The 27,580-nt window shown below is 43.6% G+C and overlaps 1 protein-coding gene across 4 annotated transcripts in view; it reads right to left on the bottom strand.

Annotated features, from left to right (window-relative positions):
• Bbs9 (Bardet-Biedl syndrome 9) overlaps positions 1-27,580 on the bottom strand; it is a 424,274-nt gene that overhangs the window by 74,547 nt on the left and 322,147 nt on the right. For all 4 annotated transcript variants that reach the window (XM_038322510.2, XM_038322513.2, XM_038322511.2 and 1 more), the window contains one exon: positions 14,408-14,590. In XM_038322510.2, the coding sequence (XP_038178438.1) occupies positions 14,408-14,590 (183 nt within the window). The remainder of the gene's footprint in view (positions 1-14,407; positions 14,591-27,580) is intronic.

The following is a 27,580-nucleotide window of genomic DNA, read 5'->3' as shown; positions in this document are numbered from 1 at the left end:
TATCAGATATTTACATTATGATTACAGTAGCAAAATTACAACTATGAAGTAACAACAAAAATAATTTAATGGTTGGGGGTCACCACAACATGAAGAACTGTATTAAAGGGCTGCAGCGTTAGGAAGGTTGCGAACAACTGCCTCGGAGTATAAACTGTATGGTGCTCTGAATGAAGTTGGCTATTGCATGAGACTTTCAGTCCGCCTTGTTTCTAGGCTCCTCTTCCAGGTTCTACTGCCAACTAGAGCAGGAAACAATGTGTAGCTATTTAGCATAGATATTGCTTTAACATAATGAGACACAGTGACAATACTTAGAGAGATTACTAATAAAATATTATCCAGAGGGCCTAAGCCGCTGCAAAAATCCAAATACAATAACAAAAGAGAATGCTTATGAGACAAGAGCAGGTGACAGCAGAGTTGTTAGGTAAAACTCGATGTGGTAATACATGATTAAACAAATAGCATAATTACCTAATAAAATAGGAAACAAAACTCAAATGTGAGGAGCTGGAGGATAAGCTATTCTAAGTACCCTCGTGTTGTTGAGCCCACCGACCTCGTGAACACACATGTACCCACCTGCATACGCCAAGCTTTTATTTTGTATTCATATAATAACTGTGTGTATTTCAAGAGTGAGATGAAATATTAATATGGGAAATTATCACTACAAACCAGAGAAGTGAGCATGTATCCTGTTGGGAACCGAGCTTTGGCGCTAGTTCTCAAGTCCCTGTCTTTACTACCATCACAGTTGAGCAGGGTGTTGCCTAAGTAAACAAAACCATGTGTGGAGCAGGAGGAAGGGGAAGGGATGGGTTTCAATGTGCATTTTATTTTACTTTGCCTTCTTTATATCCCTTTTCAGCACTGGAAATTAACTTGTTCAGAGTCAGGGTTGGGAGGTTTTTGTCTACTCTAGTCTAGATAATTGGACTTTTCGTTTTTCTCAAGATCTCTTGCCCACTGTGTGAATCTCATCCTTGGTTCTCTCCCAGCCTCTGCTTAGGCACCTCATGGAATGTTGCAGTAACAAGTTGGACTGCCATGCTTCTACTAGGAGCCCTCGAGGAACTGGACCACGGCCTTGCTGTATGGCCAAACTCAAGAAAAACGTCCCAAAATAGGTAAAACCACTGATTTAAGTATAAAGCAATAATACATGATCCCTTTGCTTCTGTTTTCCTCTGTCCCCTCTAGTTTGCCATTTGAGGGACCACACAAAAGCTTCAGTATTTTAGGCTGTGGCTACATGCTGCTTTCTTTGTCAAGGTCACCAGTGGGTAAGAGCCAGCTGCAGGAAGAGCCCTCACAAGACTCCTATTTTTATAATCCTCAAATAGAAGGCAAATCTGGAGAAGTATCTAGCATAGTCCACCAAGTAACCCTTTTATAGTATAACTTAATGTGCCACTTTCTCCATAGCAATCAAATGACAGTAAGGCTAGTTACCATATGAAGTAGTAGAGCCTTACATGGTTTTTGTACACTAAATAAAACTGCAGGGGAAGTCTATACAGACATTTATTTTATTTTTATCTTTTTCTCTGTGTATGGTGTGCATGTTTATTTGTGTGTATGTGTCCAGGCATGGGCACTTAATTGCCACAGTATGTGTGACCAGATCAGACTTTGGGCATCAGTCTTCCTCTTCCACTTTCTATAAGGCAAGGTCTCCTGTGGTCTGCCACTGAGTACACTCAGAGGTTGGTCCCGGGAGTGTCCAGGAATTCTCTAATGTCCATCCATCTCCCACTGGAGGACTTGGATTACAGAGGCGCACTCCCAGGTTGGTCCTTTTCCATGAGTCCAGGGTCCAAATGCCAGGCCTCACACTTGCACCGCAGCCATAACCCAAACCAAATTCATATTTATTTTTAAGAATAACATTTATGACTAAATAGTACATGGCATTAAATACTGTCAAGTTAAAAAAAAATGAAAGAAACTCGGATATGGCTCCTACCTGTAAGTACCCTGCATCACTAATAATAAAAAATCCTAAAACTATAGTGATGTAGAAAATAAGGTATATTTAGAGAGTAGTACATTTAAAGTGCTTTGAGGTGATTTTATCCTCTAGTCCTCATTCTAGAAGCAAAATTTCTCCTATTTCTATGAAAGATACTTCTGGTCAAGGATGCTTGTTCTGTGGTGGAAAAATCAAGACCCGTCCTTTTCTGTAACTTCCGCCCTCAAATTCAAACCATTCATGGACTCCTTCTTAGAAAAAGACTTTAAATGTTATTCTTAGCTCTGCACTCAGCTGCAGATTCCGTGGCAGCCTCCCCCCCGACATTTTCACATTTTCACATCTAAGAAGCAGGGGTTAGCCTATTCTCAGTGGGACACACTGCATGTGACTTTACCTTAGCTTGTCTTAATGCACCACTTCTCCCATTTCATGCAGTGTTCACGCTGCCTCGGCTAATTCACTGGTATTTAAAATGTCCTCTATAAGAGAGGGAGCCTGAAATGGCCCTTTCCTATAGCCATACTGATGACTATCTTGCATATCACCATAGAAGCTTCATCTGGCGATGGATGGAGATAGAGACAGAGACCCACATTGGAGTGCAGGACTGAGCTCCCAAGGCCCAAATGAGGAGCTGAAGGAGGGAGAACATGAGCAAGGAAGTCAGGACCGCGTGCGCCCACCCACTGAGACGGTGGGGCTGGTCTAATGAGAGCTCACCAAGGCCAGCTCGACCAAGACTGAAAAAACATGGGATCAAACTGGATTCTCTGAATGTGGCAGACAATGAAGGCTGACTGAGAAGCCAAGAACAATGGCACTGGGTTTTGATCCTACCACATGAACTGGCTTTTGGGGAGCCTAGTCTGTTTAGATGCGCACCTTCCTGGACTTAGATGGAGTGGGTTGGACCTTGGACTTCCTGCAGGGCAGGGAACCCTGACTGCTCCTTGGACTGGAAAGGGAGGGGGAGGGGAGTTAAGGGAAGGGGAGGGAAATGGGAGGTGGGGAGGAGGCGGAAATTTTTAATAATAAATAAATAAATAAATTTTTAAAAAAATAAAATAAAATGTCCTCTATAAGTCAGCAAGGTGATTCAGTTGGGAAGGATACTCAGTGCCAAGCTTGAGAACATGAGTTCTGTCCCTGGAACCCACAAGGCAGAGAGATCGGACTCCTGCATGTGTACAACACGGCACACACACACACACACACAATTTTTTTTATAAAACTGTTAAGACTCATATGGTATTTTATCACTTGCCAAAAATATTCCTATATGTGCAGAAAAGCAAGGTAATAGTATGAACCTAAATTTAGTGAAGATTTCATGAGTGGTTAAAAAATAAAGAATTTTCTTTTGTCTTTTCTTTTTTTCCCCTAACATATAAGGCAAAAAGAGGCCCCGAAAGAAAGCCGGTCACTACGACACAGTTCATACATTCCTACCTTACTCAAGCAACACAACTGAATTCAGCAAAGCCACCCATCCCTGGAATGAATGTGGTCTGGTTAATTTGTGTTCTGCATAGGACCGCTGTCAGAACAGCGAACATCAGTCTGTCTAACGAATTCCACTCGGAAGCGTCTTCACCTTCAGAAGCCCATGACTCAGCTGTGTGAAGCTTTAAAGCAGCACCGTAAGAGAGAACTACTGAGGCCGGAAGCCAGTCGCGAAGGCAGCACAGCACAATTTTAAGCAAGGCTTGCTTGACCTTCTCCTTGATACCTTCCTGCCGACACTCAAGAAGGCACAGAGCTGTGGCCTCTGCTACACAGGTGACAGAAGCGAGACACATGGACCGTGAAGGCTGCTTACATATTTCTTCTTGCTCAGGAGCAAAATATGCTTTAAAAAATAATGTCTAAAGGAGGCTCACAGAGCTCTTAAAATGTTAAGTGCTAAAAGAATCCACCATCAGAGTTTAACTGCAGGGCTCTTGCTTTTGTTTTTCTTAACAATACCTGGAGGAATATGAGAGCTTCCTCTGGCCTCCCATTGTTGAGATACTGTAGTAATGACCACCCATTTTTGATGCCTGTCATATGCCTGGCCCCACATTTGGCATTCAATTAGCCCTCACGGAAGTTTCAAGGGTATAGAGAACACCCTATGAAAGCCACACCCTCTTGTAAAGTTTCCAAATGTGTCACGAATGTCTTTGCGTTTTGTTTTGTGAGGGGTTTCCAGTGATGTTAAGGATTGAACCAGGGTGTTGTACATACTAAGCACGTGACCTACCATTTAGCTACATATACTCCACCTGGATCACAGTTTTAAAAATATGGTTTGACACATTTGGTTTCTTGAGGGTCTGTTATTTTGTTTTTGTTTTTTGAAAACATTTGTTTTTTATTACCGATTTATTGTTCTTGTTGCCATCCAAATGGCAAAAATAATAAAACATCAAAATCCTGAAATTACCATGAAAACAGTCAGAGGAGGCTGTGTAGGTTCTAGTTGATTGAAAATAAACAAACAATAAAATTTGTAGTTATTTTCTGTTAAAAATATAATTTGGATACATATCTACATACACAGATATCTTATTGAGGAAGAAAAACCTTAGCACATATATTTTTTCTCTGTTTATTGTGCTTAAGTGGATCATTTATAGTAAGGTCACAGCCAAACATAATGAAGCCCAGATTATGTGGTTTAAAAATATCACATTGAATTCTGTTGGTTGGTAATACTTGTCTCCGCAGTTCCTGTTCGTTTACCCAGATTTTCCATTTCCCTTCTTCCCTCGGATTGTGTTTTCCTCATTACCTCCATTTCATTTTTCAGGTCTTGAACTGTTTCCCTTACCTGCTTGATTGCTTTTTCTTGTTTTTCTTGTTTTTCTTGGGTATCTTTGAGAGTTTTATCCATTTCCTCAACCTTTCTGTTTGTCATCTCTATTTCTTTATGGCAGTTTTTCACCTCCTGTTTAAGGTCCTCTAATATTTTCATAATGTTCTGTTTAAAGTCGATTTCTTCTATTTCTTCTGGAGTAGGGTGCTCAATTCTTCTTGTTTCGGGATGCCTGGATTCTGGTGATGTCATGTTGCCTTTCAGGTTGTTGGAGGAATTCTTGCATTGGCGCCTGCCCATCTCTTCCTTCAAATGGCGCCAGGAGAGTCTTGGTGTCTTGGTCCAGTCTGCTGTGACTGATTCTCTGAGTGGATCTCCTCAGTGCGGGAGCAGGAACTGTTCCTGTCCATCTGGATGAAACCCCTCAGCACTGAAACCAACTCTGAACGTCTCAAACCTGGCCAGAGCCTCCCTCGGCACACTGGATGTCCCTAACATCCCAGGAATGCCTTCGGAAGGGACTGCGTGTCCATTCGCTCTCCTGATACCCTATTTCTCCTCGTGCTGTTGGTTTACTAGTTCAGACCAAAGCTGAATGGTCACATTTCCCTCCCTTCAAAGCCAAACTGGCCCTATAGTGTGAGATGTCTAAAGTATACCCAGAGGAAGAGGCCAGTGCTTGGAGTCTGGAAACACGCCTCAGGACTCTTCTAGAAGACATTTGGACTCTGATAGGCGTCATATTCTACTCAACACAATTTTTATTTCCCAACTATTAGTTTGCTTCAGTGTTTCATAATTAGATACTTTCTGATACCAAACGGACACTACCATTTTCTTAGTTCATCAACTTAGATTTCTGACGTAGAATTAGTTTTATGATCTACTGTTGGGCCAAAATTAACTTAGGGCCTATTCCTTGAGGCCTGTAGGACAAAGAAAAGCCTGGCTCAAGTTTCAGGGAACCGATTGAGGATGAGACAGCAAAATCTAGGTGGACGCCCTCCAGCCAGAGGGAGGGCCTGGCTGTCTCTCATTGGCTACCCCTCCAGCCAGAGAGAGGGCTTGGCTGTCTCTCATTGGCTACCCCTCCAGCCAGAGGGAGGGCTTGGCTGTCTCTCATTGGCTGGAGGTATCCCGGCATCGCACGATGTCACTTAAGCTATATAAGCTAATGCTCACAGTAATAAACTGAGTTCCTTCTTTGACTTGACTCCCTATTATGTCTGACTGTCCTGCATCATGGTGGGGCAGAACAGGCAGATAGCACACTCTCCTTTCCCTGGAGAATTAGGAGGCTAAGGAGGCCTGGCAATCTACATTATACTAGAGTAAACTCTGGAAAGACAATGTCAGAAATAGGTAGGTATGTCCATTTTATTACATGTTCATTGTACCACCTATCGACAAATTTGGATAAGGCAGGGTAAGCAAAATGTATCTGACAATGGCTTTTATTTATATATATTTATTATTGATAAGATTAAAAATTCCTATATTTATCTCAGGAGGTTATGTGAATGAGTATATGCTTGAATGCACAGTTTAACAACAGGGCTACACTCTGCTATGTGTGCAACGTCACATAAGATATGTCACTGCATGACGACACCACACAAATGTGAAGTGTGTCATAAAATATGTTACTGCATGATGATCCTACACTGTACTTCCACACAGATAGCTGTTGTGTGAGTAGTGTGGATTTTTAAAAATTTCAATGGCATTTATTTTTTAATGTCTTTGCTTTTAAAAATTCTTGAAATTAAATAAAAATATCACACACCAATAACCAGAGCCAGAGTCCATACAGCTCAACCAACTTTGGTGTGTAACTTTAGGGAATTACTGTCACATCTGTGGCACCATCACTAAGACAGCGTCACTATACTATGCTCAAGTGACCATACACATGTGGTGCTCTGGCTTGACAGAGGTGTCGATGGGAATCTTACTATTGGCATATCAAAGAACAGGTTTTGCTCTTAGACAATGCAAAGACATGCAGCTTTTTAAAATAAGGAGCATAGCAAAGGAGGTAGAAAGTTCCCTCCATAACAAGCTATCTTTGACCAACTGTACAGTGTGGAAGAACATCTCAATTACTTTAGATCCTCAAATGATAAGATATAGTTATATACTTAATTGTTTTAACCCTGTGAGGACGCAAAAGAATTGACTGGACATACAGGACACACACATGACAGTGTTCAAGTATAATGTGAGGTAAAGTCATGCCAAGGGTGGAGTTCACAGGAGGAAAGAGGGGCTGCAGACTGGCCTGCCTGAAGAGGGAGGCTGGGAGGGAGAAACATCCCGCACTGCTCTCCACGGAGAGAAAGGCACTGCCGGCTCTGCTTGGATAATGCTCAGCTTCTGTGGGCTGAGGGGAGGTGCACAGAAAAGGAGCTTATGAGTGAGAAACGGCAACCACGTGACTGCCTGGCACTGGCGCTCAGATTTCACACAGGTGCCAACAGAGCCAAGGGACGCATGTGAGCAGATGTGAAGTGGGGGAATAGGAGAGGGGGTTCAGAGATGTGAATGACTGCCACTACAGAAATGGGCAGAAAGTCTGCTTCAGATGCCAGCACAGGCAGTCAGGTAGAAAAGCAATGGCCCAAGACAAGGAGCTTTCCAGAAAGAGATTCATAAGAAAAGCTCTGGTCTATATGCTGTATTCAAATCTGCTGATACAGAATATTATATAGTTAAACAATAGTGTTTACATCTAAGTTGCACCAACACTGGGTATATGGCCACTGTGAACATGAAACTAATTCCACATGTTTATCTTGTGGTCCAAGACCATGGGAAACACCAGAATATTTACTTTCTGGGTTGTATTCCCATAGACAGTTACAACTGCGATGATACTTGAGCCGTCATAAAGGCGGACTTTATAGTGACACCAGACTTCCTCCCCTTGTTTGCCTTTGAAGAGGGTCATTAATAATGGTAATGATTACCCGTCTCAGTCATCGCTCCATCCAGACAGCAGGCACAATGGTCCTGACATCAAGTCTGACCTGTGACGTAGGTGCCTTTAAACCTTCTAAGTGAGCCTTGATAAGTCCCTCCACACAATGGGACTTCCTATTATAAACATCTGTTTTCTCACATGAACCATGTTCAACATGTTAAAAATAAGTTTCCTTTCCATATCAGTTTGTAAAAGGAACAATCAATCAAAGTGTGAGGCTCAAGGTTCAATTCTCCCTCGCCCATTGATGTGCATTTCCAGCCTAACCTTCTCAGGGAGTCTAAAGTCTGGTTCTAGGAAAGGTAACTATTAAGTCCTTAAGAACACAATAAAGCTTTTCTTTTTCAAATGGTAGATAATAATGCCAAATATACTGAATGCAATTTCAAAGGAAAGAAAATATCAAGCCAAAAGCTATGCCATGTGGAGTCTATGAAGCCAGGTTCCAAAATCTAGGATGCTGTTCCTTTTTTCATTAGAGGCCCCTCCAGAGCCAAGTGAACACACATGAGGCTCAGAAGAAAAGTCTCAAAACAGTCTACTCAAAAATCTTAATCCTGCTCCTCCTTGCTCTCTTGCCATCTGATGGATGGAAAATCCAGCCATCTGAGCTATTTGCTAAAATAATGAGAAGCAGATCTGAACCACGATCAGGAAGGGCAAAGGGAATTTATCTACATTCAATCCAAAATGAAGCAACTCTCCAGAAGGCTGTAATCAAAGAGATTCAAAGGTCATGAGCATGCTGAAGGGAAGGAATTCACGACGACTACAGCATTAGCCATGGCCACATGGAGGACACAAGGCTCCTCATCTGATGCTGTGATGAAATACCTGAGCTAACACCGAACTTACAAGGAAGGGAGGTTTATTTGGACTCATGGTTTCAGGGGTTACTTGGCTCTGTGGCCTTTGGACCTGTGGCAAGACCCAGACAGCATCATGGTGGTAGCATATTGCAGAGAAGTTCTCACCTCAGGACAGAGAGAAAGTGACAGATGAAGGGAAGCGCTGGGGTCCAAGTATCCCTTTCAAATGACTACAGTTAGTGACACCCTTCCTTCCATCGGGGCCCACCGCCTCAGGGACACCCTTCGTTCCATTAGGGTCTCCTCCTCTGGGTTCTACCATCCCTCAGTGTCACAGGTTAGCAACCAAGAGGACTTCCAAACCATATCAAAGGTAGAGCGACAGAGCCCGTACTGGCCTCTCGCCTCCCTCTTATGCAGATCATTAAGATTTCTCAGAAAAAGCTTTTGTTCCTAGAAGTATCTGGTATTGACACATGACCAAGCAGATCCCAAGACACCAGAAAGAAGGAGAGTCAAATCAAACATCAATAAGGAATTTCATGTCAGTCTCTTCTCTCCCTTCACTGGCTTGCTAGTATGCACTGTGGTTTAACCCAACTGATACAGCCCTGGGTTTCCCTTGATGCCCACAGGTGCTATGTAAGAGACCTCCTGTCGGCTCTCTCTAACGCAGTAAGCACTTGTCACAGGTGACTATGAGCAAGGCAAAGACAGATGATGAAGCCAATTGATCTCATACCAGCCTATTTACATTTCATGTGGTAAACGGCTACTGTATTGGAGAGCTCTGGATTAGAATGTTTGCTTGTAAAGTTAAATTCAAACCACCAAAAATGGCACCTAAGTTTGTTTTGTTTAAAAGGTATGTTGTAGGCCAAATGGTGCTTAACAACTAGTAAGTCTTCAATAAAAATTCATTGAATGATTAAATGAATTGGTAAAAGATTATCCAATTGAGCCAGTTCTAAAAGTACACACACACACACACACACACACACACACACACCCCTTTATGTCTTTTGGGTTCTGTGAAGCATCACGGGAAGATCACAACAAACACACATGCCCTTTGGCATGCAGTAATAAAATACTATTTTAGACTACACGTATGCCATCATTTCAAGAATGGGACAGTGGCAATTCTAATTATCAAATCCATCAGTATGACTATACTTAAGAGCTCTTTGAAACAAAACATAGTCATTAATATTTTTCTCAGTAGGCAATGCAGCTCCACAAAGTACCCTGGTGCATATAAGTTTCAGCATCTTAAAAAACAAACCAACAAAAAAGAACATGTACTAGTCTGAAATACCAACATTTATTTGCAACTGAAAAGTGACAAAAAATGGAAAAGTATCCCAAAGAGATGGGGTAAAGAAACAGCCATGAGTTCTGCTGCAAATGCAATGCTGCTTCAAAAGAAATACCAATGATTAGTACTGACCGCTGACGGCACCGCGTGAAGGGCGCTGCCTTCCAGCAACACTGAGGCTGATGATGTCATACAGAGGTCGCTGCTTCCCACTACCACTGACACCGGTGATGTCATGTGGAGAGGGCTGCTTTCCACTGGCGTAGAAAGGTTCTGAATATTGTTTGCTTTGTGAAGCTGATATTATTAGGAAAAAAAAACTATTCTAGAGTTTTCTATTGAATATAGCTTGCCTGCTGACACATTCCATCTAAATAACAACACAACAAATCATTATACAGATTAGCCAGAGTTATCTGAAACATAAATATCATCTGTGCATTTCTTTCTACCTTTCAATACTTGTGGGGACATGTGACCTGGAGCTGACAGTGTCTTCTGGAAATGGTGTCCACATGTCTGAGGTTCTCCCCTCACACATGTACTCTGCCATCTTCCTCAACCAAACCATCTAAATTGCATTCAGATTTTTGTGGTATCATAATAACTTCAATATGGGGTATATTTTCAACATTCTGGTAAGAGACTCCTTTCTTGCCTGCCTCGCCCTCCTCTCAAATTATTTCAGGTTTGAATATTTCATTTTCACGTCTCAGTTGGATAGCACAGTCCCATCACATAACATTTCTTTGTGAGGGCAATAGATGCATTGTGAGGAATTGGGAACTAGCATGTCAAAACCACACACTGTATGCACCTTTTAAGACACAAGCTGTCTCAACAATATAATCCCAAAGGGGAAAATGCAGTCCAATTAAAGATGAAAAGTATAACAAGAAGTATTCAAATTACTATTTGAATTCATTCTTCAGGCTATGTTCTTTTTTCAAATGTCTTATATCCAACAAACACAAGCACACACACCTCCTCTCACCACATTAGGAAGAGAGTTGGAAGAGGGTGTGTGGAGAGGCAAGGTAGAAAGTCTCCAAGAAGAAGGAAGGGACTAAGCCTTTCAACTGCTTATATGGTGGACACACTCATGTATTTCTACAGGACTCTGCTCCTCATGATGAACACACTCGTGTATTTCTACAGGACTCCGCTCCTCATGATGAACACACTCGTGTATTTCTACAGGACTCTGCTCCTCATGTTGAACACACTCATGTATTTCTACAGGACTCTGCTCCTCATGATGAACACACTCATGTATTTCTACAGGACTCTGCTCCTCATGGTGGACACACTCGTGTATTTCTACAGGACTCTGCTCCTCATGATGAACACACTCGTGTATTTCTAAAAGACGCTGTTCTTCAAAACCTACACTGTGAACACACTCAACCTAAGTTCAGTTCCAAAACCCACATGGTAGTGGGAGAGAACCAACTCAGCTAAGTTGTCCTCTGACCTCCACACATGCATTGTAGCATGTATGCACACACACACAAGCACACGTACACACATGCACACAAACACGCACACACACACACTTAAGAACATAGAGCAGCACTGCATATAGTAAAGTGGTAAATTTCATTCTAACGAAAAGCAGCTTTCAATTGTTCTTTACCTAGAACATAAAAGAGCAAAAAAAAGACAAGTTGAGAGAAATTGCAAAAAAAAAAAAATTATAAAAACCCTCTCAGTTGATGATAGTACACTTCCTCAGCCCTGATATACCAAACCTGCAGTGTGTGCCTGAAACTCCAGGTAGCACCAAACAAAATATACTTTTATATACAATATGCACTTGCTATATAAATAGGTGCAGAAAAGAAATGGACAACAACTAATAATAAAATCCAAGAATCATAACAGCATACATAATAAACACTGCAAATGTGGTCTCTCTCTTGTCAAGACAATATCTACATATTAATACTTTTGGTCCATAGTGGAACACAGAACACAGAAATTCAGAACCCACAGACAAACGGGATTTGGGAAGAAGGATCCACTGAGATTCAAAATTTTTAGTTTATTGTGTCTGGGGGTATGTGTGTGCATGTGCATGTGTGTGAGGTGGGGCGATGGCATGTCACAGTGCACATGCGGAGGTCAGAAGACAACCTTGTGTGTCAGTTTTCTCCACGAACCTTTACCCGGTCTCTAGGCAGAGAACCTGAGCTGCCAAGCTTGCACAGCCATTGCCTTTACCTGCTGAACCATCTCACCAGCCCCGACAGCACTGCTGCTTCCGCTGTTTTCAACTGAAAGATTGATTTATTCTTGTGTGTGTTGGTGTTTTGCCTGTGTGTATATCTGTGCGAGGGTGTCAGGTCCCCTGGAACTGGAGTTACAGATAGTTGTAAGCTGCCAAGTGGATGCTGGGAATTGAACCCAGGTCCTCTGGAAGAGCAGCCAGTGCTCTCAACCACCGAGCCATCTCTCAGCCTACTCTTTGGACAGGGGTTTATGTTACCCTTTGCACTGGGCGATACAGATTACATCGCTCGGCCCGTACTGCTTCTCCTCTCCCACCCTCGGCTTCTCCACAGTCTTCCACTGGAGAGATGCTGACTATGTACCTTAAAGCCTAGGGACATGATCCTTGCTCTGCAGTACGGCAGAGAGATGGACAACTGCCATAAAGGGAATTAGTGCAAACCAGTCCCAACGCAGACCTGTAACGTTTGCCACTCTACTCAGCTGTCCCCATCAGCTCCTCTCACAGCCTCTGGGGTGGGGCCAGCTTGTCCCTTACAGATACAGAAGCAGCAGTTCAGAACAGCCGAGGACCACGGTGACTGCCATTTAGTGGTTGGCCTTAAACTGGAGATAAACCAAGGCCTTTGGCCTTCTAAAGTAAATTTATGAATCATCTGAGCACAGCACAATGTTCCTTTCCCCACTGCAGTTAAGCATCTCCAGTTCTGCTACTGAAGGTCAACTTGACTTAGAAAAGAAAATTGCCAGTCTCTTTATAGAATTTGCAACTAAAAGTACCTTCCCTTTTTTCAGTGTATTTATTAATATTTTAGGTCACAAAACAAAGATTTTTCTTTTTTAAAAAAATAGATTTTTTTATGACTGTAATGGTTTGAATGAGAATAGCCCTTGTAGGCTCATATATTTTGATGGTTGGTCCCCAGTTGGTAGTAAGGTTTGGAAAGGACTGGGAGGTGTGGCCATGTTGAGGTGGGCTTTGCCCACACCATTCCAGCTAGTGCCTGCGCTCTCTCTCTCTCTCTCTCTCTCTCTCTCTCTCTCTCTCTCTCTCTCTTCCCCTGGTGTTTGTGGATCAGATGTGAATCCTCAGCTACTGCCCCACTGCCATGCCTGCCTGCCTGCTGCCGTATTCCTGGCCAGCCATGATGGTCATGGAATCTAACCATCTGGAACCATGAGCCTCAAACTGAAGGTTTTCTTCTTAAAGTTTCCTTGGCCGTGGCATCTGTTCATGACAATAGAAAAGTAACCAAGGCAATGAATGTGTTCACTAAAATAAGGCATCTGACTAAAAGCACACATTTTTCTGAGCAGATGGGTTGGTTCCAAATGCTGGGCCTACTGCACCAGTGTTAGAAATGCATTTAACTATAGAAAGCCGAGGTTTTGGCTTGTCTGTGAAATGGAGAAGGACACAGTACTTAGCTCTCATTGGTGCCACATCTACGATGAAATGGGATAGTTGGGGACAGCTGTGTCAGAGCCAGGCAGGCCCTAGGAACTTGTCAGCCGCAGCACTGTGACTTCCACAACCATTCTTAGATCTAGGTCTCAAACTGGGTTTGAAATCATTTTCCCCAAAAAAAGCCACCACAAAGAGCTGAGCTCGGATCGCTGGTTTCCAGGGCGCCTATTATTTCTCCATAAAGGAAAGCACAGAGGCCATGCAGAAGGCCCTGGTCCTGTGCACATCTATGAATCACACAAGTGAGGTGCTTTTGTTTAATGGATTCTGGTTAGAATCTAACTCACAGACTCACTTTTCCCATTTCATTCTGAAATGGCTCTTCTAAGGCAGAGGGCTTTATGGACTATTATAAAGAACTCTGCGAACGTAAAGAACTATTCCCATCACTTCCAGCAAAGCCATCTCAGTGCCCCAACCTTTGAAGCGACACTAAAATTTAAGAACATCGAACAAATTAAAATGACTGAACTGTTTTCTCTGGCAGCCTTGGGAAGGATTAGCTAATCTAGAGGCTTTCCTGTGATCACTCAGACTGTCAAATGACTACCTCTCTGCCGCTCAGAGATTGAGGAGCCCATAAAAGCAGACTGGGTACTACATAAAAATAGACTATATACCTATTTTTAAAACCGCTCAAGGAGGGGAAAAAAAGTGCCATCATACGACATTTTTATTATGGCTTAAAGAAAAGGAAAACAGTGTTTTTGTAAAAACACAAGCCTCTTTGATGCTTTAAAAAACATAGATAGCCATGTGATATCTCCCCCAAACCAAAGCCTGTTCAGTCATGCATCTGTGGGGCTTGTGGGTCCTTACCAGTTCCTGCGTGTCTTCCTGTAATGGCAGAAATGCTGCTTCTAGAATAGTGGTCTGGTCAGCGCTCAGCTTCTGCCACAGTCTGACCAGGAGGATCAGCAGATGGGTGGCACTCCTCAGGCCTGCGGAGGACTGCAGCAGCCTGTCCTGGTTCTCCTCCACCGCGTCTGCTAGAGCCATCACCTGAAGATAGGACAAGCTCTGGTCAGCGATGATTACACCCCCTGAGCCCTCAGCAAGGTGCATTTGGCACACCCCTGTTTCCGTTAGAACAACTTGATGAACTCTGCCTTCCACAGACGGAGTTAGGTCGGATAATAAAGAAGTCATCATTCATCCACTAGCTTCCTTCTTTGAGAAAATGTCTCAAGTAATTCTAAATCCATATGACCAGCAGTGGAAATACCCACAAAATCAGCTTTATAAGGACAATGTTCCATGTGAGCCTCCCTACCCACTGGTTTCCTTCACTATGTGGGGATAGGAGTACTCGAGAGTAAACCTATTCCAGTCTTTTATAATTAGCTATGAACACTGATCAATTAAAATAAAATAAACTGACAATTTCTCTGTGTTTTAAATAACTTCATCACTTTTTTTCCAGAAAATAACTTCTTTTAAATTTGTCTTTATAGATTAAAGAGATTGAGATATCCAATATTTCTTTCACATATGTAAAAGTCAAACAAGGTTCAAACATCTGATCAGTTTGAAAACTGTCATTTTAACACAAATGTCAGACACCAACCCACAGGGCATTAAAAACAGCTCAGGGTGTGTTAGGTTTGCAATGCCAAATCTATTTAGGATAGAAATTGGCAGGACTGAATAGAATCTGCCTTAAAAACCTCTCTTGAATAATCTTGTGGAAAAAAGAACTAAAGCAACAATTGGGTGGAATATTCAAGTCTACCCATTGGTGTTTGATTCTATTTTATTTTAATGTCTTGGTGAATTCTGTGCTCATTAAAAGTAATGAACTGACTGGCCCGGAGATTCACAGCGTCTATAGTCCCCCAGAACAGGAAGAGCCAACGCTGGAGTAATAAACTATTTCTCAACATCCCGGCCAGCTTGAGGACTCAGATGAGATTCGGCAGTCTGGTGCAGACGATCCGTTCGGTGATATTTCATGGCTTATTGACACTGGCCCAAAGGGCTTGTTAAAACATCATCATTCAAACGAGTACAGTCTACAGCTGTGTGGTCTCTCAAATTCCATGTGGGGAGAGGGGCTCTCCAGGGACGGTCATCAGAGTATCTGGGGGACTGGAAACGAGATGGGGGTGATGGGAGGACGGCACAACCCAAGAACTTTGCCTGAATATGCCGTGCGCACCAGGATTCTTCACCACGTGACCAACATCTTAAAGGAGTTACAGAAGCCAATTATAGTTCAGTAAGCTCTCCAGGGAGCTATGGTGTCTGAAGCAAGGCCAGCAATATATAAAATGAACCGCTTACTGTGTGCCTAGGACTGTGCTTTCCTCTGGCATTTTAAAGTAGACAAGAGTGTGTAGCCATGGGACCTCATAATTGTTTAAAAGAAAGAGTACATACAGAACCAATTAGTGGGAAGAAGTGTTATTATAATAATGTTCTAATTGTGCAGAAAAGAAAGTGTAAAAGAAGCTAGCAAGGGACTGATTTCGATGGACCAGAGTTAATATCCCTGGGGTCTATTTTACTCAAATGGGGTTGGAACTCATCCCTTCCCCATTACTTCAAGGAGTCCCCTAGAAGAGATGGGAGAGGCCACTTTGCTTAAATTGTAGCACCTGAAATCGCATGCACCCTTACCAGGATCACAACCAACTCCGTCTCTGTCTATCCTTACACTCCATGCTGCTGTGAATGTTAGCAAGTAGGCCTCATTGTGGAGCAATGATACTGCCGGAGATGCTCACTGTCCAAAGTTGAACTCATAGAGAGATCAAGGTCATGAACAGCTCTGAGTACCAGGTATGTGCAGGAATTTGCAGAATGCACTCTAGGGGATGCACTCTGACCTCTGCACCAGAGGTAATGTTAATCATTCTCCTGCCCACAACTGAGAAGGGAGGCCTCCCAATACACAGGTAGCGGGAAGGTGTCTTCAAGAGAGGATACAATCCCAGCAAAGCAAAGGAGAACAGACTGCTTGAGGAAGCGCAGCGAGGAGGAGGAAAATGAAAAAGTCATTCGTGGGGAAAGCTCAGGTGGAGAGCAGGCACTTAACTCCAAAGACATCAAGTATTCTGGGTGTCCCTGTTAGTCAATAGAGCACTGCCAGGCATAACAAAATCTTGAGGGACTCACTTACTGGGACTTCAGGGTACCATGTTCGATGCGTGCTTCTAACTACCTGGGGAAAATACTCACTAAGTGTAGCAACGTGTCAGTCCGTGTCCCCACCCAACTTGCTAAACACAGCTGTAGTGAAAGAAGGACTTATTGAGACAGCAGCCCAAGCCACAGGCTCTTTCCAGAAGAAGGCCCAAACTGCAGGAATCTGAGAGAAACTCCGTCTCTCAAAGCCCCTGTCTCATGGGGTATGCTTCTGTGCCATTGTTGAAAGAGACTGTTAGCCCCAAACGGTCACAGAAATTGGAGAGAAATGGGAGAAACAATTTCTTACGTAAATTACCCCCAAGGAAAATCTCTCTGACCTACTGGCCAGCATGAAATACTAAACAGATCTCCATGTTCTCAATTTAGTTTTGCATGTAACAGCCAAGTTTACTTTGTTCTCCATGAAAGCCAAATGAAGTAAGCAGAATTAGCATATTAAAGAGGGCTGGAAAAACTAACCCATCAAGATTCAGATCTGAATGACCAAGCCCCACGAGATCTCCCAGGTCACCTGGAACTAAGAAGCAAAGCCAGCCAGCTTCGAAGGAGAGCCATCTCCTTTTTCAGGGCTCACCACTGTCTGAGAAAGCTGTGCATTCCCTAGTGTACAGAACTACAGAAGGGAGGGCTATAGGAAACAGTAAATGCTAACGATTTCAAGCACAATGTGCTATGGCCTTTGTTTTGCTTTTTCAAATTGATGGTTTCCAAATAAAATGGAGACCCCAAAGGACATCTCTGTCCAATGCCCATATCAGTTGATGCCAAAGTAATGAGGCAGAGGCCCAGGGAGCTGCAGGAAAACACTCAACTCATAAAGCGAGTGTGAAATTAATCCCAAATACTTCCAGCTGCCAAGACAGGCTCTAAAATTGGTTACAGGAAAGCAGCAGCAGCAACAACGGAGTAGACATGAATCATGCTATGTGAACACAGACATGTCCAATTTCTCCACCTAAGCTAGTCCAATCTGCCTCCAAATCTCACGTGTGGCACGCAGAATCCTACTGCGCTGCTGCTTGGATGGGAACTGCTGAAGCTGACTGTGTTCCAGGTACTGTGCTCAGAGCTGTGAGTATCCATCACTCAGTTGTCTTGACAGCCCTCTAAAATAGAAATTACTGACAGTCCCCGCCCAGTCCCATTTCCAATTCAGTGATGAAGAGATGAAGGCTTAGCGCCATCTGTGCACACTGACCAGGCCAATGAGCAAGGGCAAGGATGTGCCAGGATTCCACCTGCGTTTTCTGCCTTCCCAGTAAGTGCCCTGTGTTTGCATAGAAACACAAATGACCACAGGTGACCCTATAAAATCTGCAGTGGATCCTCCTTTGGAATATGTAGGGTAAGCACTGCTTATACCATACCTGTCACAGACATCTGGGATTTATATTTTACCATTGCTGGGGCTTTCAACACGAGACTAACTGAAAATGGCTGCTCTCTTCCCAAAGTGAGACACTTAGGTACCTGTCCATATCACCAAGCTAACAGTGCGTAAGAATGTCATGGTCATATGCTGTCTTCTTCTCTTAGCAACGGAAACGCTGGTACATTCTGTATAGCTCAGAAACATGAAAGCTAGACAAAAGACTAATTTCCCAGGCCACCTTCTTTAGGGAAGCTATTCTTTTTTAAAGGATGATTCATCTATTTAGCTGTAAACCTCAAGTTACAATGCTTTCAACAGTCTAAACAAGCCAATGCTTATAACAATTGTCAATAGTTTACTGAAGCCTTTCTAGGAACCAAGCCCAGACTGACCTCTTTACAGGGATTAGCCCATCTAATTCTCAGAACAACCCTATGGGGTAGAGACTAATTATTGGCTGCATCTGAAGAATAAGGAAAGAGGGTTTGATAAGAAGTTATGGCTCCGAGGCACAGAGTCCAAAGGTATTTCTCTCCCTTAATCTCTTTTATTCACAGAAGTTGGCAGACAGAGACAGGTTTGAAGCTTCTTCTACCCAGATGCCTAAGACAGAAACTTGCATAATTAGAATGCTTATTCTGCTGCCGGGTTAGTCTCGGTAAGTAAGGAGTCTTTGCCTAAGACAGACACGATCATCTGTCCTGTTGCAGAAGCACAGGCTTTGTTAAAATTAATAAAAGGGAGTAGAATCTAGGGGATGGATTATACAGGCCCACATTCCTACACTGTCTGGCCATCAGAGAATTCTGAGTGACCTACAAGGCACAATTGCACCTGCCACACAGAAGGTGGTCACTTAGCCTTTTGATAGTCATCCTAAGCAGATGCTCAGGATATGCGAATGTCGTTCTGCTCCGTCTATTGTGATTTAGGAGGTCGCCTGGGGAAGAGGTGTTTTTCAGTCGACATGACAAAATGAACACGGGCATGGACGTGACAAAAGACGCATGGCTATGTGACCTAAGCCATTCCCCCCACTACCTAGGAAACAGAATGCTAAGGAATCTTCCCCTCGGTTTACATTTTGATATAAAAGCTGTTTGGATAATAAACATGGGTGATCTTCAGGATTTTAATGAATCCTGAGACTCCCTCCTGATAAAAAAAAAAAAGAAAAGAAAAAAGAAAAGAAGGTTGCAGGAAGCATCAACGGTAAACGGCATAGCCAGATTTCATAATCAAGCCAGAGACTTCACCAGGAAACCCTGCCTGTGCTGACTGTCTACTGTCACACTGGCTTCTGTATCAGCAGGATGTACATCAAATTCTTTCTGGTGCCCCCAAAGCAGCTCTCAGTGTCACCAAACATCAATATTCAACATGGTTTTAGTTAGATCTTTTCCAGTAACAAACCAACGTGGGTGAACAAGTTAGTCAGGGGAGCTCCACACTGCTCCTAGGAAAGGATGGAAAAGGTCATGCTGGGAACCAAGCAAACAGGCCTTCCCCTTCTGGCAGAGACATTATGCATAAATTTAATTCCCTTTTCTGGGCTCTAGTTGTATTATCTTTAAAATGTGGGAAACATGATCTCTAAGTATCCAATTGATTAAAAAGCTTTACATTCGTGTTAGGTGATTTACTCTTTGGACCTGCATATGTGGACCATCCCACATATTCCCTTCCATTTTTCAAACATGTGAGCCTTCCTGTTTAATGTTTGTAGACGTGGCACTTCTAAAGTATGAACTAACATGGAGAATCTAGCATGGTGCCTCATGCCTGTAATCCTAGCACCTGGGATGCTGAGGCAAAAGGATTTTAGTGAGTTCCCAAAATTAGCCTGAACTATAGTGTAAGCCCCTGTATAAACCAACCAACAAATAAATAACCAACCAACCAAACAAATAAATAGTGGCACTGTTTTTCTGTGGCTAGTTCATAGTATGGTAGCTTGAATGTAATTGGCCCCCATAAGTGTTCATAGGGAGTGACACTATTAGGAGGTGTGGCTTTGCTGGAGTGGGTCTGGCATGGTTGGAGGAAGTGTGTCACTGTGGGGGTGGGCTTTGAGGTTCCTTATGTGCAACATATCACCCAGTGTCTCAGTCCAATTCTTTTTGCCTGCTACCTCTCTAATACCACATCTGTCTGCACGCTGCCAGGCTCCCTGCCAGGATGATAATGGACTACACCTCTGAAACTGTAAGCAAGGCCCCTCAGTTAAATGTTTTCCTTATAAGAGCTGCCATGGCTGTCCTGTCTCTTCACAGCAATAAAAACCCTAACAGAGACACATAGCATTAGGAGACAAGAGAGAGAGAGACAAAAGCATTAACAATGATTGACAAGGAAATGGAGAATTTAGAACCCTCTTACATTGCTGGCAGGAATGTAATATGGTAAATATGGGGAAAAGTCTGGCAGTTCCTCAAAAAGACAAACAACACTGGCATATGACCTACCCAGCGATTCCACTTCTAAAGTTACAAACAAAAGCAATGACAATATATGTGAACTCAAAATTTTGATCATAAAATGTGTTAAAGAGAATCCTGTTACTATAACAATTACCCAAGGAAATGAATGTATAAAGAAGGAAGGTTTATTTTAGCCTACATTTTTGGAGGATTCTGTCAGGATATGCTACTTGGTCCTATTTATGGTAACCTATGAGGGCAGATGTGTTAGAGGAGGGTGTTAGTTGGTTCCCAGCAGTTTAGCCCCGAAATAATCACACAGAAACTGTATTATTTAAATCACTGCTTGGCCCCTTAGCTCTAGCTTCTTATTGTCTAACACTCATATATTAATTTAACCCATTTCTATTAATCTGTGTATCGCCACGTGGCAGTGATTTACCAGCAAAGTTTGGGCATGTCTGACTCTGGCAGCGGCTCCATGGCTTCTCTCTGACTCTGCCCTTCTTTCTCCCACCATTCAGCTTAGTTTTCCCTACCTAGGTAAGTTCTGCCCTGCTATATGTCTAAAGTAGTTTCTTTATTCATTAATGGTAATCACAGCACACAGAGGAAAATCCCACATCAGGCAGAAGCCCTCATTCATATAAAACCATTCACTTCAGCAAGGAAGCAAAAAGATGAGGAAGAACTGAGGTCCCATTATCCCCTTCAAGGGTACATCCCTAATGAGCTGAAGATCCCTCATCACTTCTTGAGGCTTCTACTACCTCTCAATGGCACCAGAATTGTTCTGTCAGCAAAAAGAAAGTTAAATAAGATTCAAAAAGAAAGAGAAAGGACATGGATGTCAGAAAGCCTAGACAAGTGTACTGGAAGTGTTTGTAAGCCTGCATGCATTCATTACATTTTACCTCCGGCACAGATCAAAGCCAACTCTGGGCATTTTATTATGAAAGAATACCAATAATTTAATGTGATATATATATATATATATATATATATATATATATATAATCTATCTATCTATATATATAATCTTCACTGTTATTGTTGTTTTCTGAGTTGAAGTCTCTCTAGATGGTCCTGGTTGTCCTGGAACTTGCCATGTAACCCAGACTAGCACTGAATTCAGAAATCTGCCTGCCTCTGCCTCTGCCTCTGCCTCTGCCTCTGCCTCTGCCTCTGCCTCTGCCTCTGCCTCTGCCTCTCTACCTCTGCCTCTCTGCCTCTCTGCCTCTGCCTCTCTGCCTCTGCCTCTGCCTCTCTGCCTCTCTGCCTCTGCCTCTCTGCCTCTCTGCCTCTGCCTCTCTGCCTCTGCCTCTCTGCCTCTGCCTCTGCCTCTCTGCCTCTGCCTCTGCCTCTGCCTCTCTGCCTCTGCCTCTTTGCCTCTGCCTCTGCCTCTCTGCCTCTGCCTCTCTGCCTCTGCCCCTCTGCCTCTCTGCCTCTGCCTCTCTGCCTCTACCTCTCCGCCTCTGCCTCTCTGTCTCTGCCTCTCTGCCTCTGCCCCTCTGCCTCTGACTCTCTGCCTCTGCTTCTCTGCCTCTGCCTCTCTGCCTCTGCCTCTGCCTCTCTGCCTCTGCCTCTCTGCCTCTGCCTCTGCCTCTCTGCCTCTGCCTCTCTGCCTCTCTGCCTCTCTGCCTCTGCCTCTCTGCCTCTGCCTCTGCCTCTCTGCCTCTCTGCCTCTGCCTCTCTGCCTCTACCTCTCTGCCTCTGCCTCTGCCTCTCTGCCTCTGCCTCTCTGCCTCTGCCCCTCTGCCTCTGCCTCTCTGCCTCTCTGCCTCTGCCTCTCTGCCTCTACCTCTCTGCCTCTGCCTCTCTGCCTCTGCCTCTGCCTCTCTGCCTCTGCCTCTCTGCCTCTGCCTCTCTGCCTCTGCCTCTCTGCCTCTCTGCCTCTGCCTCTCTGCCTCTACCTCTCTGCCTCTGCCTCTCTGCCTCTGCCTCTGCCTCTCTGCCTCTCTGCCTCTGCCTCTCTGCCTCTGCCTCTCTGCCTCTGCCTCTGCCTCTCTGCCTCTGCCTCTCTGCCTCTGCCTCTCTGCCTCTGCCTCTCTGCCTCTGCCTCTGCCTCTCTGCCTCTGCCTCTCTGCCTCTGCCCCTCTGCCTCTGCCCCTCTGCCTCTGCCTCTCTGCCTCTCTGCCTCTCTGCCTCTGCCTCTCTGCCTCTCTGCCTTTGCCTCTCTGCCTCTGCCTCTGCCCCCTGCCCCTGCCCCCCTGCCCCTGCCCCCTGCTCCTGCCCCCCTGCCCCTGCCCCCCTGCCCCCCGTGCCCCTGCCTCTGCCCCTGCCCCTGCCCCTGCCCCTGCCTCTGCCTCTCAAATGCTGGGACTCACCACCACACTGGGCAAGAATATAATTCTTAGCCATTTGATGTTCTGCTAGTTTACATATTGAGGATAGGGATGGAATTCAGTCTGCAGCACCTGTAACAGAGAGGATCCTGGGGTCTCCTGTAGCACGCCTTAAATTTCTAAACCACGCCTGGGATTAGGATACATTTTCCCCAGTCCCATTTTGGGCAGCTAAGAACAGTAGAAAGCAATGGTCATGTCTCATTAAAGCTTGACTCATACATTCCATATTCATAAAATGATAAGGAAACGACCTAACAGTCAGGAACAACAAGGCATGGCTGCTGAGACCCTTGAAACCATGACAATTCTTGCCAGGATAAGCGTTTTCCCTGACACTAATCTACACTTGCCAAATGCCTTGAGAATTCACATAAAACTTGTTTTAGAAAACAAATTAATCCTGAGAAACTTCGTTATATAAGAAAAACTCTCCCCTTTCTCCCACTTTAAATGCTCTGCCCAGAAGAATATAAAATAGAAGCAGTGTGAAGACAAAGATGTTGGCTGGTATGTTCCAAATGTGAAGCGAGACAGACAAAAACGATGTAAAAGTGACACAGAGGAACCCTCCACACAGCTTACTCACTAGACACGTAACTTAATCAGCTGAAAGGAAACTCACTCCAATGCCTGTGTCATGTAAAACTAAAAACACAGCTGATCTCTCGTTTCTGACTATGATTTTTACCCCCCACCTCTGCCCCCACATCTGACCAAAGATTTACCTCTTTCTATAAAATGCTCTACCTATAGCCAAGGGAAACCCAGATTTAAAAAATAATAATTAATGGAGTCAGGTTGTAAAAAGACAAAAGAATGTTTTCTGGGCCGTGGCCTGTCACTGAACAGATTGCTAGGAAAGCAGGAATCACCGTTGGCAACGTCAGAGCTCATTTTACAAGCCCTGGAGAATCCACAGCTATCTCTCCAATAACAACATCCATGGGGGCTGAACAGTTTCTAACTTTAGAGTGTTTCGGGCAACAGCCTATAGACAGATGTGTCTATGATTAGAAGCCACCCACACAGCATGGAGTGCCATTTTCCATGAAGGGGAACAATGGGGAGCTAGCTGGCTGGGTGTCTCCAAGCATTCCCCTACCTAAGGCAGTCAGTGTTAAGACACGGTTCTAAATGTGAGTGATTAGAGTATACTAGTGACCCACTTAAGATGGCAAAAAGAGAGAACCCGGATTCCCCACAGTGCTGGTGACAACAGTGATCAGAGTTCCTGAAATGAAGTAGCATTTACACACATATACACCCACCCTCACATGTACATATACACATGCGCACATACGCGTGCACATGTGCCGCGCACACACCCACACACACACAGGGAAACATGCAAACAAAAATCTTTCGTTTTTCCTCTCTATGAATCATCTTTTAGGATATCCAGATTTTCAAATTAGACAGTGGCATGTAGGCTGGACTCCCAGCAATACGGGGGCAGGGTGGGAAGATCAGAAGTTCCCAGCCAGCCTGAGTACATAACAACAGCCTGTAGACAGGGCCTGGTTCTCTTAAACACTTGCAGGTTTTCTTTTATGATTTTGCTTTCTAAGAAAACAGACATTTATACCTTACTGTCTGGCAGTACATGTTTATGACCAGACTACATGGAACTAATATACAAGGCGATGCATGGAGTTACCTGGTCTCATGTGGCATGACCGAGAGCTCTGAGTATTTCTACAGCCACAGCCTGTGGGAACTCTAAAGCGACTGTCCTTTTACTGGCTGTGCCCGCCCACAGTCTCTGGCACATGGAAAGATTTCCTTGAGCAGTTGATGTACTAAAATAAATAAAAACTACTGATGACTTATTGAATGAGAGCATCCACAGAGATGACAACGAATCAGAGTACCACACAGCCTGCTCGGTGCAAGTGTGCCTTTCAGGTGAGTAAGAACAAGGCCTATCATCTCTAGAAAACTTTTGTATGCTGTGTGATTTATTAGGCTGACCATACTTTGTAAATAACCAGGATCAACATCCACACCTCCTACATGCAAAGCATTATCAATGATTGGTAAATTCTTCCAAGTCTTTACTGCTACTGCTGCATGGTAGGTTAAGGGACCAGAAAAGTCTTTGTCGTGGGCTGTCTCAGCAGCTGCAGGAAGTACACAGCATCTCAAGCTCTACACACTAGAGCTCCTCCCATTACCTATAACAACCAAAAATATCTGCAGACATTGCCAATGGTCAATGTTCTCAGAAAGTTGGGATCTGTAGGAGGGAGGCCACTTGTTTGAACCAGCTGCCCAGAACCAAAATAATCACACAGAAACTATATTAACTAAAACACTGCTTGGCCCATTAGCTCTAGCTTCTTATTGGCTAACACTTATATCTTAATTTAACCCATTTCTAGTAATCCGTGTATAGCCACATAGCTGTGGTTTACCGGCTAAAGTTCCCTCTGGCTCCGGTGGGGCTCCACAGCTTCTCTCTGACTCCGCCTCCTTTCCCCAGCATTCAGCTTAGTTTTCCTCACTAGCTCTGTTCCCTTATAGCTCTGCTATAGGCCCAGGGAAATTTCTTTATTCATAAACCAATAAAAGCAACACATAGACAGAAGGACCTCCCACAGCAGGGATCCTCCAGTTTAGAGTCCATGGACTTAGAACAGTTATGCTTTCTATGAGGAATAAACCCTAGAGACAGAGCAGAAGACCATTAACACAGACATTCGGGCACCTGGTCTCCTGGTCAACACTAGAGACTATGAACTACCAAAATGACTAACAGAAATAAGTTCTGTTTGATTGTATTACAAATTTTATAATTATAAATAATTATGGATGCTCAACAGGGTCTAGGCAAATATATCCATACTCTCCTTTGCAAGATCAGGAAATATGAAGCCAGTAATCCACTTGTGGGATGGGGTCCAAGTCCTGAGTTTAAATAATCCTAGAAATTGCACCTTTAAGGAAACTTCATGATGCTCATTATGATAAAAGTATTGCATACACAAATTATTTCAGAATTGCACAATGGGAAGAACAGGTGAGTGACCTACCTGCCAGCCGAATTCCCCATTCTCCAGATTCTGTTCCCTAAGGACCACTTCATAGACCTTGCCCTCACACATCACACCTCATCATCCTTCCCAAGGACAGCCCTACCCCCCAACTCTGGGAGACCTCACCTGCTCAGGAGCTAGGTCCTGCCTCCACCCTGGCAGACTCCCTTGACTCAGGTGCAGGCCACAGCAGTGAAAAGAAGAGGCGAGTGATCCACCTGCCAGCTGAACTACCACACTCCCTAGACGCTGTTCCCAAACCCATTCCAGCCCTCAAGACCCCATCATCCTTCCTGAGGCCAGCCCTTCCCCAACTGTAGAAGACCTCACCTGCTCGGGTCCAGGCCACATTAGTCAGAAGAGCAGATACAGCCCACACCAGTGAGAAGAACAGAAACCCCCCAGCTGTAACGAAGGCTGAGCTAACCACCAGAAGGCCAGCTCCCAGCTAGGACAGAGACTCCCTCCAGGTTCAGAGGTCATGCCCAGCCACCAGAAATCCAGGTCACAGAGACCAGAAGACTAAAGAAGAAACAAAAACCCAGGAACAAAAACCTATCCAACAAAGACAAACTCAGAAATCAGGGCCTAGACATAATTATCCCAAAAATACACTCAACAACAGCCAGGGCCATGTGGCACCACCAGAGCCCAGTTACCCTACAACAGCAAGATCTGAATATTCCAATGCACTTGAAGCATAAAAAAATGACCATAAAGCCAACATTATAAAGATGACACCAGTCCTTTAAAAGGAAATGAAAAACTCAAAGAAATCAAAGAAAAGCAACCAAAAAAATTGGAGGAAATCAATAAATCACTTAAAGAATGACAAGAAAGTCAAGGAAAAAAATACGTAAAGGAAACCATTCAAGACATGAAATTTGAAATAGAAGCAATAAAGAAAACACAAAATGAAGGAAATCTAGAAATGAAAAATCTAGATAAGCAAACAGAACCTACAGATGCAAGCATCACCAACAGAATACAAGAAATGTAAGAGGGAATCTCAGGTGTTGAAGACATGATAAAATAAATAGATTCATAGGTCAAAGAAAATGCTGAATCTAAAAAACTCCTAACATAAAACACTCAGGAAATCTAGGACACTGTGAAAAGACCAAACCTAAAAATAATAGGAAAAGGTGATGAATCCCAGCTCAAAAACCCAGAAAATATATTTAACAAAATCATAGAAGAAAATTTTTCTAACCTAAAGAAGGATATGCCTATAAAGGCACAAGAAGATTACAGAACACAAAATAGATTGGATCAGAAACAAAGTCCCTGCATTACATAATAATCAAAACGTTAAACATACAGAACAAAGAAAGAATGTTAAAAGTGGCAAGGAAAAAAAGGACAAGTAAAATATAAATGCAAAAATATTAGATTAATACACAACTTCTCAATGGAGATTATAAAGACTAGAAGGGCCTGGACAGAGTTTTGCAGACTCAAAGAGACCATGGATGCCAGTCGATACTACTATACCCTGTAAAACTGTCAATCACCATAGAGAAAACAAGATCTCACGACAAAGTCAAGTTTAAACAATATCTATCCACAAACCCAGCCCTACAGAAGGTACTAGAAGGAAAACTCCAACCCAAGAATGTTAACTACACCTAGGAAAACACAAGCAATAGATAATCTCACACCAACAA

The sequence above is a fragment of the Arvicola amphibius genome, chromosome 3 (assembly GCF_903992535.2).
Source record: "Arvicola amphibius chromosome 3, mArvAmp1.2, whole genome shotgun sequence".
In the NCBI taxonomy this organism is placed as follows: domain Eukaryota; kingdom Metazoa; phylum Chordata; class Mammalia; order Rodentia; family Cricetidae; genus Arvicola; species Arvicola amphibius.
This window is presented reverse-complemented; position numbering and strand designations above follow the sequence as displayed.